This window comes from Octopus sinensis, linkage group LG1 (assembly GCF_006345805.1).
Source record: "Octopus sinensis linkage group LG1, ASM634580v1, whole genome shotgun sequence".
Lineage (NCBI taxonomy): Eukaryota > Metazoa > Mollusca > Cephalopoda > Octopoda > Octopodidae > Octopus > Octopus sinensis.
Genome location: NC_042997.1, coordinates 33114100 through 33130766, shown reverse-complemented (window position 1 = coordinate 33130766; position 16667 = coordinate 33114100). Strand labels below are relative to the sequence as shown.

Here is a 16667-nt window from a genome sequence, read left to right as displayed (position 1 = left end):
CTCAGCAACTGAATACTGAATTACAATGAGTTCTGTCTTTTATGAGCTTGTGAATTCTACCATGTTAGTAATAATAATAATAATAATAACAATAATAATAATGATAATGATAATGATGATGATGATGACGATGACAACGACGATGACGACGACAATAATAACAATATGATGATGATGATGATAGTTTCTAACATAAGAATGACAATTCAGATTATTTGTAAAACATAAAGTCAATGAAATTCACACTGTGCCTTCCTTCATAATAAATGTGCATCCTTCATAATAAATAGTCTCCATGAAGAAAGTTAGGAAAGGTTTGAAGAACAAGGCTCTTGAAAACGAAATAACAGAGCTGTATTGCTCGAGATTAAAACTGATTCCAATAATTCTTAGTACTCTAGATATGATAGAGAATAGTATAAATAAATCCATAACTACAGTACCAGGGCTATTAACTTTACACAATCTCCCTGCAAAAAAAAAACTAAATACAAGATGCTTTAAGTATCAATAATACAATCCTCTCAACATTTAGTTTCAGTTTCAGTTCCTCCTGTGTTCTTGAGCACACTGGATCGCAACTAGATTTCACTAAGAATTCTTGTGTTGGCTCTCTTTAGAATGGTTTTATTGGTTATGTGGTCTTGCCAGTATGTTCTCGAACATATCTAGATTTCTGTTAATCTTCACAATGTTCATCCATGTCTTACTAGCATACAGAACTGTTGTTACAACTATGCTATTATAGAGCTGCATCTTAACATGTAGGCTGACAGTGTTGGAGGAGCAGATAGCACACATTGTCTAGAATACAGTTATAGCTTTGCCAATTCCATGGTTGATGCTGCTCTCAGTATCACCATTGTTACTGATAATGCTAACCAGACAGGTGATTCTGTTTACTGTCTTGATATTTTCCTGATTGTTCTTTATGATCATTGTTGTTTAATAGTCATCATCTCTAATGTTCATTAGCCTTTTTACGTGACCCACATGATACAATAACACAACTTACACCGCACATACTTTACACAAAGTAAACAAGATAAAAGTCAATAATAAACACAATAAAGAACTACTAAACAAACCCCTCAAAACTGAAAGTTAGAGATAAAAAAAATGTGTATTTTTACTAGCAAAAAAACAATACTGCATCTCTCTCTTTTCTCTTTTACCTCTTTCAGTCATTTGACTGCGGCCATGCTGGAGCACTGCCTTTAATCGAGTAAATCGACCCAAGGACTTATTCTTAGGAAGCCTAGTACTTATTCTATCGGTCTCTTTTGCTGAACCGCTAAGTAACGGAGACATAAACACACCACCACCATTTGTTGTCAAGTGATGTTGAGGGGACAAACACAAACATATACACACATACACATATATACATATATACGACAGCCTTCTTTCAGTTTCCATCTACCTAATCCACTCACAAGGCTTTGGTAGGCCCAAGGCTATAGTAGAAGACACTTGCCCAAGGCGCCATGCAGTGGGAATGAACCTGGAACCACGTGGTTGGTAAGCAAGCTACTTACCACGCAGCCACTTCTGCGCCTATATATGAAAGCCACAGAGTTGTGGTTTTACTGCTACCATTGGAATTAATATAAATCGATATACTCAGAATCATGATAAATACAGTGTATACCAAAACACATGTGATGTTATTAAAAGTAATCTATTAATCCAAGTAAATTAGTTTATTTCAAATAATGCTATATTTGCCAAAGCAGAAACATTAAAGTAAGCTTTGAAGAATAAATATCAAAAGATGATAGACTGAATGTCATAACACTTCAGGTCAAGATATTGTTGAAAAATCAGAAATGACCAAACTCTAATGATAAAACCATTGAGATTTTAGTGAGTGTGAAAGTGAGTGTATTAGCATGTTCATGTATATTCTTTTATGTGTCCCAGCCTAAAGGCTGTGGCCATGCTGGGGCACTACCAGAATGATCACCTTTCAATGGCCATTCCTATGTAGTTGACTTTTGGTGGATGAGGAAGTTTGATATTGCTGCTCTTGTTTAAGTTTCTTATAGTGATGCATGTTCATCTGAAATCTTGGACAGAAGAAAGTCATGTTACTTCTTGAAAACATCTAATCCTGACTTCAAGTAGATCTCTCAGGTTCTTTTGGTAATATATTAAATAGCTGTGGGCCTTTGAATCCCAAGCTATTGTAGCACCTGGTTCCAGCTAGGATGAGTGGGTCCTTTGGGACAGTGCAATGGCATCCTGTTCAGAGGCTGGTATAAATCTCAATACCAAAATTTGGTGCCAGCCCCTCTAGGCTCCTCCATATGTATATCACCACATGTCTTTCCTGCCTTCATTCTAGAGAGAAGAATTGCAATTCTTTCAGTCTTTCTGAGTAGCTCAAGTGTTTCATTGAGGCAATCTTCTTGATGTAGCACTATTGAACTATATACATATATATTCTTTTATTCTTTTACTTGTTTCAGTCATTTGACTGTGGTTATGCTGAAGCACCACCTTTAGTGAAACAAATCGACCTCAGGACCTATTCTTTGCAATCTTAGTATTTATTCTCTTGGTCTCTTTTGCGAAACCACTAAATTACAGAGGTATAAACACACCAACATCAGTGTCAAGTGATGGTGTGGGGGCAACCACAGACACACAAATACATACATATATATCCACATATATGATGGCATTCTTTCAGTTTCCATCTACCAAATCCACTCACAAGGCTTTGATTGGCCTGAGGCTATAGTAGAAGACACTTACCCAAGGTGCCACACAGTGGGACTGAACCCAGAGCCATGTGGTTGGAAGGCAAGTTTCTTACCACACAGCCACTCCTGTGGTTATATATAGGTGTGTGTAATATGTGTGTGTATGCATGTGTGTATGTTTTTGCATGTGTGTGTAGGAATAGATGGTGTATCTTAATCATTACTTAATAAGAATCATCATTATTATTTTTTTTTGCTTCCAGAGTCTCAAAAAGAAATGTATTCCTAAATCAATCATTCCTATTATATGCAATGTATGGATTTTAAAGAATATCTCCTCTTTTTGAACTATTCATCTTTAATATGAATATTAGACATTTTCTTTCTTATATGATCTATACAAATCTAATATAAATTGGATTGGTTCAAAAATCCAATTATTTACAAGAACTGTTGATGGATAGGTGTCTGTTTAGTAACCACTAACTAATTATTGAAGTTAGTGATAAATCTTTAACAATGTAAGTGGACATAAAACCGAGAACTAATTCAACATTTCTCCTAAGTATTTCACTCAACAATTATGACATGTGGCAACTTACATGACGTCATCATCATCGTCATTGTCATCATCATCATCATCATCATCATCATCATCATTGTTATAGCTGCTTTTCCATGCTAGCATGGGTTGGACACTGGTCCTTTCTAACACAGTGTCTTACCCTTTGTTGAATTCTTTTGTAGTGCCTTTTGTGAGGTGCAACATCCTGAGATCAGTTTTGACCACTTCTGCTCTGGCCTTTCTTGGTTTTCTTCTCCCACATTTTCCTTCCATTTGGATCTCCTGGCACTTCTTTACCCATCCGTCATCCTCCATATGTACAGCAAAAATCTGAACCCGCCAACTACAGATCATGACTTTAATACAGAAATTATGCATTTCTAAATGGTTGCTTTCCTATCTTAAATCTTTGATGTATTGTTAGAATGACAAGTTTGGTTTCTTACTAAGAAATATAGCAATATCACAAGAGAAAAATAGCCACAGAAACTGAGGAATATAATGGTGATGGGTTGGGGTGTCAGTAATAGTGAAAATGATTTAGTAAATATTTACAAATTTGAATGAGTCTTTGCTGCTGGTTAGCTTTGCATGAAATATTATAATTCTCATTTCCTAATTACATACAAGCTTATGCAAATTTGTGAAATGTGCTATATTATGGGAACTTAAGTAATATAGAGTTAAGTATTGATTTTTTTTTTAAATAGCATATTTTCATTGTTATACTGAATATTATCATTGTTATCATCATTGTCATCATCATCATCATTATTATCATTATTGTCATTATGATCCTCAGTGCTATCATCATCATCATCATCATCATTTTTTTTTTTTTTTCCAGACTGGCATAGGTTAGATAAAAATTAATAAAATGAATTTTCTATGACCAGATGCTCTTCCTGTCTCTAGACTTTTTAGTTTTTTTTCAAGTGAGGTATTTTCTATTCTATTGGCCCATACATGTCCACTGGACTCCAGAACATTTGATTATTGGGGAATGAAAACAATGACACTGAATTTTTGTTAATGAAAACATGTGGAATCAACATTTCCATGCCCCGCACATGCACCACACATGTGCGCACATGCACACACACACACACATACATATACGATGAACTTCTACTCACAATGCATTTGTTGGCCTGAGGCTATTGTAGAAGATACTTGCCCAAGATGACATGAAATAGAACTGAACCTGAAATCATGTAGTTACGAAATAAACTTTGTAACCTCACAGCCATGTATAAGCCTGGTTATGCCTGTGCTAACAATTTGAATTTACTATGCTGGGGTACTCAAACATTTAGTAACATATATGATAATGAGTACAAAAGTAAATTTATAACATGGGTAGAGAAGACTGTTTTGTTTGTTCCTTCTCGAGCCATGCCTGGCTCATAAGGGCCGGTTTCCCGGTTTCCTTGGCGTATAGGTTCCCCACCTGGATGAGATGCCAGTCTGTCGCAGGTGAGCTGCAAGATGCAGGAGGAAAGAGTGAGAGAAAGTTGTGGCGAAAGAGTCAGCAGAAGTTCGCCATTACCTTCTGTCGGAGCCGTGTGGAGCTTAAGTGTTTCGCTCATAAACACACACATCGCCCAGTCTGAGATTCGAACCCACAAATCCCTCGACTTCGAGTCCGCTGCTCTAACCACTAGGCTATGTGCCTCCACTGGGTAGAGAAGATACAGGCTTCAAAACAGATGTCCATAAGTGATCTCTTCTCAATGGTTTTTGAATGTTTATAACTAGTCAGCAATTGACCCCTCAACAATATTGTAAATGTATATATGTATAAATGTTTATTTATTTGTTTGTATCTTTATCAACATACACACATGCAAAACAAAACAAAAAACTTATATAAATAATGTACAGTATGTAGCCAAACCAAATTAAAAACAAGAATACATCTTTTTTATTTATTTATTTATTTGTATCTCTTATAACAAAATTTCTATTTCTTTCTGTTGCAGAAATTTCACAGAAATGTCAACAAGTTTAGCTTCATTGGCAGACAGCTGCCCACCTCTGTCTTGTGATACTTTTGTTGTGCTGCCACCCAACAGTTTAGATAACTGTGTCATATTTGGTAAGAATTCTGACAGACCATCTGAAGAGGTACAGGAAGTACTTTATATTGCTGGTTGTGATCATCCAAGAAATAGTAAAGTACAAGTAAGTAAAGAACTGCTATTTAATGACTTTGATGCAAATTCTTGTCTTTTTGTTAGTTTTTTTATTCATTTATTTATTTGAAAAAAAAACATTTGAGCGAGGTCGTCGCCAGTGCTGCTGGGCTGGCTCTTGTGCAGGTGGCATGTAAAAAGCACCATTTGAACGTGGCCGTTGCCAGTACCACCAAACTGGCGCTCGTGCCGGTGGCACGTAAAAGCACCCACTACAATCTGGGAGTGGTTGGCATTAGGAAGGGCATCCAGCTGTAGAAACTCCGCCAGATCAGATTGGAGTCTGGTTCACCAGACCTCAGTCAAACCGTCCAACCCATGCTAGCATGGAAAGCGGACATTAAATGATGATGATGATCTACTTATTGGTTTACTCTTTTACTCTTTTACTTGTTTCAGTCATTTGACTGCGGCCATGCTGGAGCACTGCCTTTAGTCGAGCAACTCGACCCCGGGACTTATTCTTTGTAAGCCCAGTACTTATTCTATCGGTCTCTTTTGCCGAACTGCTAAGTGACGGGGACATAAACACACCAGCATCGGTTGTCAAGCAATGCTAGGGGGACAAACACAGACACACAAACATGCACACACACATATATATACATATATACGACGGGCTTCTTTCAGTTTCCGTCTACCAAATCCACTCACAAGGCTTTGGTCGGCCTGAGGCTATAGTAGAAGACACTTGCCCAAGATTCCACGTAGTGGGACTGAACCCAGAACCATGTGGTTGGTAAACAAGCTGCTTACCACACAGCCACTCCTGCACCTATTTATGAATGAATCTTATAAAATGACAAATGGAAAATTGAAGTTTTTTTCCTGCCTCTGTGATACAAACCCTATGAGTGGTTGATAAAAAGAATGATACCCTGCACTACAGAATATTTAATAAGTAAGATTACATTTAAATATGATTTATATTTGAAAAGAAAGACAGACAACATTGATAGTACATTTGAGACAATTAGTGTTAGTCATTGATAATGTAAATTTAGCTGATGCATCGAGAGCCTTACCCACTTAAGGGGTAATGATACATGCTATCTTACTAGTGCTGTGTTGTATCCTTTGAACAAAACACTTAATGCAGATGCAGTCTGTCTAGCTGTAATTAGGTATCAAGAAAAGGTAGTTTCACTGCTATAAGCACTAGAAAGAGTAATGAATAGGTTGTAAATACCATTAATGTACTGGGCCAATAGAAAGCTTTGAGGGAAACTAAATCACTGTAACCATTCTCTTGTTGAAATTTTTTAATGTTTGGCATAGTGTCTGTGTGGTTTATGGAATATTATGTACTCTACGTAAACCATTATTCTCCATTCTGCTTCTACTTCTGTTGAACAGAATATTTAACTTTCCTGTCTACAAGAGAGAATAATAAATAGCAAAGTGAATAACAAATACCAACGCTATCGAAACCAAAAATAGTTCCTTGATATGAAGCTGAATATCATAATACAACAAATTAATGGGTTGAAGGATGTCTTGAGTTTGACTTTCATGAAAGGAGAAAATATTCCTAATCTACTCTCATTAGGCTTTGAATAACTAAGTAACAATGTATAGCATCCCTATAATTCCAATCTCATAAAAAAACCTTGCTTGCTAAGAGACATTATTTCTCTCAAAAGCCTCTTGGTGAAAGGCCTTATATTTAATACATTATTTGAGCTTGTTTACCAACCACATGGCTCCGGGTTCAGTCCCACTGCGTGGCACCTTGGGCAAGTGTCTTCTACTATAGCCTCGGGCCAACCAAAGCCTTGTGAGTGGATTTGGTAGACGGAAACTGAAAGAAGCCTGTCGTATATATGTATATATATATATATTTATGTGTGTCTGTGTTTGTCCCCCTAGCATTGCTTGACAACCGATGCTGGTGTGTTTACGTCCCCGTTACTTAGCAGTTCGGCAAAAGAGACCGATAGAGTAAGTACTGGGCTTACAAAAGAATAAGTCCCAGGGTCGAGTTGCTCGATTAAAGGCGGTGCTCCAGCATGGCTGCAGTCAAATGACTGAAACAAGTAAAAGAGTAAAAGAGTAATATGTCAAAAATAGACAGAATTTTACAATTTTTGAAGCTAAACAAATATCAAATTATACTAAAATTCAACATGCTAGATTTGTTTGATGTATAGACAATGATTTATTGATGGTAAATTAATGGCCAACGATGTACCAAACTTACTTTTTGGTAGCTTAAAAAGTTTACTGTTTTTCATTTCTTTACGGTGAATAAAATTAGCCATAAGGAGCAAATTACAAGTTCTAATGTTTATGATAACAATAAGCCACATATCATCATCATCATCATCATCATCATCAATATTTTATGTCCATATTTTATACAAGTATGGGTTGGATGGTTTGACTGGATCTAATGGATCCAAGGATTCCATCATCTGTTTTGGAATGGTTTCTATGGCTGGATGTCTTTCCTAACATCAACCACTTTACAATGTGCACATATTAACGAAAACACTTGACCAGTAGGAAATGAAAGAAAAGGGAAATAAAGAAAGCTTCTAACAATGGGGAAAGTTTTAGAAAAGAACCTTTATATTTCAGACACAAAGGGGTTTCTTCACAAAGAAGCAGTCCAAGAAATGTATATATGCATCAATTTCATAACTATACATTTCTTGGACTGCTTCTTTATGAAGATAGGCCTTTGCACCCAAAATATTTTCTTTCATTTTCTACTTCTGGACTACAATGCTTCAAGTGAACTACAATGCTCTTATTTACTAGACTGGCCTTTTTTTGTATTTACTGGGATGTTATTTCTACTCTACTAGGATTACTATAAATTATTTTACTTAAATATCCATTTTGAATCAAGGTAATAGAGTTTGATCATTTTAAAGGAGAGAAAAATGAAAAATTGTAACATTTATGATTTTCTCAATGACATTAGTATCATATCATAAATAACATAAATAACTTCAACTGAGAACTAAAATTTTATCATACTTACTGACAGCTTACTACAACGCAATTAAATTAGCTCTTTTTTTAAGTATCGCACACACAACTGTGAACTAGAAATGGCACCTCTGTTACAGAAGACTGAGGCAGTAAAAAAAAAAGAAATATTTTCCTTGTTTGTTTCTTTGTAAGATAGACAGGGGTGTGGTTTCATTAATTATCAGCACACTCAAAGTATTGTAGTGGTTGCTGTAGATTATAATTTCATTAATATACATGTGGTGGCAATAATGGACAACCGGCATGCCAAAAAGCTGGGATATTTATTGTTTAGAATTGGTATAAGTAATAAAAGCTCATATGAGGGGAAAAAAACAGGGAATAGGAAAGGAGTGGAATATGAAAACAAGAAAAAAAAACAGGAATAAGGGAATGAGACAGTGGTAGGTTATTTGTATGTATACACACATGAATATACTAATATACATACACACACATACAAACATACACACAAGAAAAAGAAACTATGCAGACATTCACATAAAAAGCATATTATTATATACATATAGCTACAGACATGCACATATATACATAGGCAAACAAATATACATGCATAGATATGTACATACATAAATATACATATGTACTCATAAATATATACATATGCACATATATATATTCTTAGATATATATATATGGCCAAATACATGAATATCCATCATATACATGCATATACTAAAAGTATAAGAGAATAAAATATAGGTTCAGATACACACTTTGCTATAATTCTTTACAAAGGAATACCATTGTATTATAGTAAAATAAAGGTATAATATGAAGTGTACATATAAATATACACAATGATACATATATGCAGACGTATGCTGAAAGTAAATTAAAGGTAATGGCAGAAAGAAGAAATTGTGCAACAAAAAAAAAAAAGCTGAAATAAATCAGGTGAACAAAGTAATGTATTTAGTAATAGTTGCATAAATAAACACAAAATAAAAAGCACACCCATGCACATATAAATCAGGTAATTTTCAATAGCTTTCTCTGACAGTTCATATATATATATATATAATATATATATATATATATATATATATATATATATATATATATATATATATATATATATATATATGTATGTATGTATATATGTATGTATGTATGTATGTATGTATGTATGTATGTATGTGTATATATATATATATATATATATATATATATACTTTATTAACAAAGCATATTACTCTACCTCCAGTAATTGAGTACTATTTTTTCCACCTTGTTACAAACTTATGTGCTTACTCTGGTACTTCTTTATGTGAGTTCGTGTGTTAAACCATATTTTGTTGTGTCTGGGGAGAGTGATTCTCTTTCCGTGCCTTATTATTTAACACACACACCAGTAAAGTTTCCACTCATTATTTATTGTTCCTAAAATAAATAAGTAAATGAGTGGAAACTTTACTGGTGAATGTATTAAATAATAAGGCACTAAAAGAACTCTCCCCAGACACAACAATATATATATGTACATGTTTGTGTGCGTATATATATATATATATATATATATTCCTTGGAGCGTAGGCGAGAAAGATATACCATAATATACATCTGGAAGATCCTGAAAGGACTTGTCCCAAACTTTGGCATCGAGAGTTACACAAATGCCAGAACTGGGCGCCACTGCGTGGTGCCAAGGACTCCAAATTTGCCATCAAGATGTAGGACAAGATACTGTGATATCCTGGGCTTCAGAGGCCCACAGCTCTTCGATATCCTCCCGAAGAACCTGAGGAACCTGCATGGGGTGGATGCGGATGTCTTTAAAGTAGGACTGGATCTCTTCCTGTCAGGTGTCCCGGATGAACCAACTTCATGGCAGGAGGTGCAGATGAGGGCAGCTGCATCGAACTCTCTCATGCACCAAATGGCAGTTGCTAAAAAGCATTCGTGAAGTAAAATCATGTAGCAACACCAAATGGCGGTGCCCCAGCATGGCCACAGCTCCTGAGCTGAAACTAGATAAAATTTTTAAAAAATATATATATATTTATATATATATATATATACTACATATGCAGAAAATCGGTGTGCTCTTTTGTGGCATTGTTAGCTAACTCCTCCTAAATCGTTATGTTGATTTTGATGAAACTTGACACGTGAGTAGAACTCATGCCTAGAAACATCGTGACATACTTAGATTGTTGAAAAAGTCGATAATACGGCCCCTGGAAGAGACATTTATATCTACCTCATATAACTATTTTTTTTAAAACACCCACGGGAAATAACCCATAGCACCTGGACAATATCTTTTTTAAACACTCAAGGGAAATAACCCATTTCATTGTTTATGTTCGATTACTTGGAATATTGATTTTTTTTAATATTGATTTTTTGTTCTTTGAATGTTGATATTTTGCAGACAATATCACTTTTATACTTTATTTGACACATGAGTAGAACTCATGTCTGGAAACCTTGTGACATACTTATATTGTTGAAAAAACATCGATAATAGGGCCCTTCAATGGATCCTTCTATCTACTACATATTACTAATATTTTATTTAAACAACCCAAGGGAAATAACCCATTCCACCTGCAGATTTTAGTGAAGTGATCAATATTTCTCACAATCAGCTGACCTAATTCTGCATTTCATTACTCATAGTTTTGAACTGCTAAACATTATTATTGCACTTCCTTAATTTGAATCTTAAACATTAAAGACTTCATTCATACATTTCTATACATAAATACATTTTTGGATGCCCATTACTCCAATAATTCTGCATTTTTACAGTTAAACTTTTCCCATGACAGTAGATAATTTTTTTATTCCACAATGTATTTGTAGTGGCTTCATGCAGGCATAGTGTGGATTCAATCCTCGATTGCCAAATTTCACTTAGCACTACTACAGTGTTTTTCTCACGGTAAAACAATAGTTTTTCTGTGAGTGACAGCAGTTATATATTTCCCAGATGCCTTTGCTAAGCAGAATAATATCTTTGCCTCTCACCAACCTCCAAAAACCTCACTCACCAACCTCTAACAATCTCTTCCTCCTCCAGCTGACAGTTTTCTGTACTTTTTCTTGATGGAAAATACACCTTTTGTGGCAGTTATAACGAAATTGCTTTCTTATATCAGAATAATAGGGCGTTTCAATAGAACATCTTTACCCCCAGGAATTACCGGGTATACCAGCTTGTATATATATATATACATATATATATATATACATATGTGTATATATATATATATATATATATATATGAATGTAAGTATGTATGTATGTATGTATTCTCAATGTTGGCTGGACCTCAAAAATTCCAGACACACAGATCCTGAGGACAACTGATATCTTGAGTATTGAGGCGATGGTACACAAGCACCGGTTGTGTTGAACTGGACACCTTATTAGAATGGAGGATAGAAGGATTCCTAAGCAGATGCTCTATGGAGAACTTGTGAATGGAAGGAGACCCGGCAGAAACCAAGGCTGCGATTTAAGGACTGTGTTAAGTCCTCGTTAAAGGCCTTTGATATGCAGGACACTGACTGGGAGAACAATGCCTGTCATCGCCACAGATGGAGGAAGCAGGTTAAGGAGGGGATCGACACTTTTGAGAGAGCACGTATCCAGCATGAAGAACTTAGGCGAGCTGCGCGAAAGCACACGGCTCGTATAGTGAATGGGGAAAGCTTGGTCTGCAAGTCATGTATGCTTGTCAAGAGCAGGGCTCATTAGCCACCAACAGAGCCGCAAATGCAAAATATAAGTTAGTCCTAGAGCGCACAATGTTCCTGAAGGTCAGCAATGGTCTTCTTTGGTCACCAGTGGACGGCCATCATGTATGTATGTATGTATGTGCATGTGTGTGTGTGTGTGTGTATATATATATATATATAGGAGGTTATATGGCCTACTGGTTAGGATGTTGCACTCATGATTAAGGGAATGTAGTTTCTGGACTGGATAGTTTGTTGTGTTCTTGAGCAAAAACGCTTTATCACATGTTGCTCTGTGATTACATTGTGCACCTGTCTAGGTAACATCGATATCATGGAAGGTGTAAGCTAATATACAGCACAAATATTCAATCACTATAAATAATTCATTTGTGCAGGTCGTTCATCAAAAAATTGCAGAACCATCTTTCTCAGAATATGAGACAACCACAATGGTAACAACAACCACAACCATCACTACTACCTACTACTACTGCTGCTGCTACTGCTGCTGCTACTGCTTCTGTTGATGCTGCTGCTACTGCTGCTGCTACTACTACTACTACTACTACTAATAATAATAATAATAATAATAATAATAATAATAATAATAATAATGATAATAATAATATATCTGTGTGTGTGTATATACACCTACATATATATATGTATGATAGGTTAATATTATTTTGTGTCTATATCAAATACTTCTGTTACTTCTAATTATCCAGACAACAAAGACATTGGGAATCTGTGATTGTTGCTTGTGAGACTACAAAAAAATTTTGGAAGATTTAAAATATCATAAACACGATTTGCAGAAGATGTCTAACAAAAATAATTACAAAAATCATTTGCAATGTTAATTTTCAATGTTAAAATTCAAACATATCATCGGAATTTTCATCTGTGTTTCCTTGCAGTGTACCTATACCAAAGTCGATCAGGCAGCAAGAACTTATTCAATTATCATAGCAAAACCATCTTGGATGTGGGGAGCTGAGAGTGGATCAAATGAAAATGGCGTCTGTATTGGTAATGAAGCTGTGTTCTCTAAGATGCTCAGCCAACAAGAGAATGAGGAAAAGCTACTTGGTTGTGATATCGTTAGGTGAGTATACATACAAGCTTCCCTCTTTTCTTGATCTTAGCACAGATACATGAAGTCGTCATCATCATCGTTTAACGTCCACTTTGCATGCTAGCATGGGTTTGACGGTTTGACTGTGGGCTGGTGAACCAGGTGGCTGCACCAGGCTCCAGTCTTGATCTGGCAAAGTTTCTACAGCTGGATGCCCTTCTTAACGCCAACCACTCCGAGAGTGTAGTGGGTGCTTTTCCGTGCCACCGGCACAGGGGCCAGTCAGGTGAAAGAAATAATAAACTGGCTAAATTTTCAAATCTCTCAGCCTGGTAATCTGTTTATTCTGTTCTACATATTTACAAATATGGCGTTAGGAAGGGCATCCAGCTGTAGAAACATTGCCAGATAAGACTGGAGCCTGGTGCAGCCTTCTGGCTTCCCAGATCCCTGGTCGAACCGTCCAACCCATGCTAGCATGGAGAACGGACGTTAAACGATGATGATGATGATGATGATGATGATATACACACACACACACACATGCACACACACACACATTTCAGCAATCTATATATAAATATCAATATTTTTGCATCCATCTTACTCATTCTAGTGAAGAAATGGATATTAAAATATTTAATCAGCTAAATAAATGAAACAAGTATAAATAAAAAAAGGGTTGCTTTACCTGATTAAAATTTAGATTGTTATGTTGCAAATTAATTGATTGATTGTTTTATTGCAAAAGTATGCATGATATCAGATGATATCTTACTAAGTATGTTTTTCTCTAATATTTCAATATTGCTGCACAACATTCTTTTAAAGGTCTGTTAGAGTCATTTATACAGAAGATAAATTGTTTACTTCATCATCATCATCATCATCATCGTTTAACGTCCGTTCTCCATGCTAGCATGGGTTGAACGGTTCCACCGGGGATCTGGGAAGCCAGAAGGCTGCACCAGGCTCCAGTCTTATCTGGCAATGTTTCTACAGCTGGATGCCCTTTACGTGCCACCCGCACAGGTGTCAGGCGAGGCTGGCAACGGCCACGGTCGGATTGGTGCAATTTACGTGCCACCGGCACGGAAGCCAGTCGAGGCAGCGCTGGCATCGGCCACGAGTCGGATAGTGCTTTTTACGTACTACCAGTCCAGGGGTCCTGGCATCTGCCAGGTGCCAGTCATGGGATTGGTTCAATTCGATTTCAATTTCGATTTCACTTGCCCCAACATGTCTTCGCAAGCAAAGGGGGTTGGCATGGGTGCCTGTCGTCGGATGAGGTTCTATATCGACTTCGCTTGCCTCAACAGGTCTTTGTGTCCAAGGGAGGAAAGGCATACATAAGTGGGCTGGGCTCACTTGTCCTGCCTGGTCTTTCACTTCTCACTAGCACTAATAATAAGGATAAAGATAAATACTGTATGATGCATGTGTGTAAACTGTGATGCTACATGGTAGTAAGATGTAAGCTCTGAATGTGGATGACATAAAAAGGTCAGAGAGAAATGAAGCTGGTATGCTCTGCTGGATGTGCAATGTCAGTGTACAAGTGCCACAAAATATTGGTGTATTGAGAGAGAAGTTGGACATAAGCAGAATTATATGCAGTATGAAAGAGAGGAGACTGCACTGGTATGGTCATGTTATGCGAATGGATGAGGCCAAGAAGTGCCAATCACTTAAAGTGGGAGGAAGTTGTGGAAGAGAGAGACCCAGGAAGACATGGGACTAAGTATTGAAGGCTGATATCAAAATGATGAACCTTACAAAAGAGATGACAGAGGACCAAGATATGTGGTGCATTACTGTACTCAAGAAGACTTGCCATCATAACAGAATCATCATCATCGTTGTCGTTTAACATCCGCTTTCCATGCTAGCATGGGTTGGACGATTTGACTGAGGTCTGGTGAACCAAATGGCTGCACCAGGCTTCAATCTTGATCTGGCAGAGTTTCTACAGCTGGATGCCCTTCCTAATGCCAACCACTCCGAGAGTGTAGTGGGTGCTTTTATGTGCCAGTCAAGCGGTACTGGCAATGACCTCGCTCGAATCTTTTACACAGCACAGGTGCCAGTAAGGCGATGCTGGTAACGGTCATGCTTGGATGGTGTCTTTTACGTGCCACCGGCATGGAGGCCAGATAGCCACTCTGGCAACGATCATGCTCAGATGGCGCTCTTAACAGCCTACTAGAATGGGGCTTGAGTGCCAGTACCAGAATAGATCCTAAAACCAAGATGCCACATAGAAAGCATTGGTGTAGGTGCTGGTGTCGCATAAAAAGCACTGGTGCTGATGCCATGTAAAAAGCACTGGTGAGGGTATCACATAAAAGCACTCAGTACTCTATGTAAAATGGCTGGCACTAGGAAGAGTGCTCCGCCATAGAAACCATGTCACAACAGACTATGGAACCTAGGACAGCCCTGTGGCTTTGTCAGTTCCTGTCATGCCATCTAACCCATGCCAACATGGAAAACAGATGTTAAATGTTGATGATGATGATGGTGTATATAGATAGACAGACTGACAGATAGACAGATGCATGGATATATACATACACTTACACATAATTGTGAGCTGACGTAGACACACTGCCAGGTTTCCTGCTTTTAAGGCAGTGGAATGTCCAGGATGTGCCAGCTAGAAGGAGAGAGGGCTACACCAGCACTTGGCTGGTACTTACTTCATTTGAACAGATCAGAACAACAGAAAACAAAGTACCTTCCCCAAGAACACTGCATGCCACCTAGTCCCAGAATCATTGAACCACTCACCCTCACACATTATATATATATATATATAAAATATAAATTAGAGATAAAACCACTATTATGCAACTCAAACAGTGATAGACATAAACCAATACATAAATAACAAGTAATATATATGATAATTTTTTTTTTTTAAACTGAATTTTTCCCTGTAAGTTTGGAGTTATACTCCCTAATATTATTATGATATATATATCATCATCATCATCATCATCGTTTAATGACCATTTTCCATGCTAGCATGGGTTGGACGGTTCAACTGGGGTCTGGGAAGCCAGAAGGCTGCACCAGGCTCCAGTCTGATCTGGCAATGTTTCTACAGCTGGATGCCCTTCCTAACGCCAACCACTCTGTGAGTGTAGTGGGTGCTTTTTACGTGCCACCTGCACAGGTGCCAGACGAGGCTGGCAACGGCCACAATCGGATGGTGCTTTTTACGTGCCACCGGCACAGAGGCCATATATATATATATATATATATATAGAGTCACACACGTATGCACACACATGTACACACACACACAAACCAAATAAAAGAATGAATATATTAATATCATATTAATTATCTAGTCAGGATTGTTTCAATTACACCTGGGGCAGATAAGTCATTCAGCATAACTACAAGAAATAAAAAATGGCTAAG

At 37.0% G+C, this 16667-nt stretch overlaps 1 protein-coding gene across 4 annotated transcripts in view; it reads left to right on the top strand.

Moving 5' to 3' along the window:
• The first annotated feature begins 239 nt into the window (after nt 1-239).
• LOC115208880 (secernin-3) overlaps nt 240-16667 on the top strand; it is a 101778-nt gene continuing 85350 nt past the window's right edge. For 3 of the 4 annotated variants that reach the window (XM_036499060.1, XM_036499027.1, XM_036499042.1), the window contains exons 1-2: nt 5256-5457; nt 13081-13268. In XM_036499060.1, coding sequence (XP_036354953.1) covers nt 5269-5457; nt 13081-13268 — 377 coding nt within the window. In that variant the 5' untranslated portion in view covers nt 5256-5268. Of the gene's footprint in view, nt 269-5255; nt 5458-13080; nt 13269-16667 lie in introns of those variants that run through there. The other variant, XM_029777112.2, reaches the window with a different exon arrangement.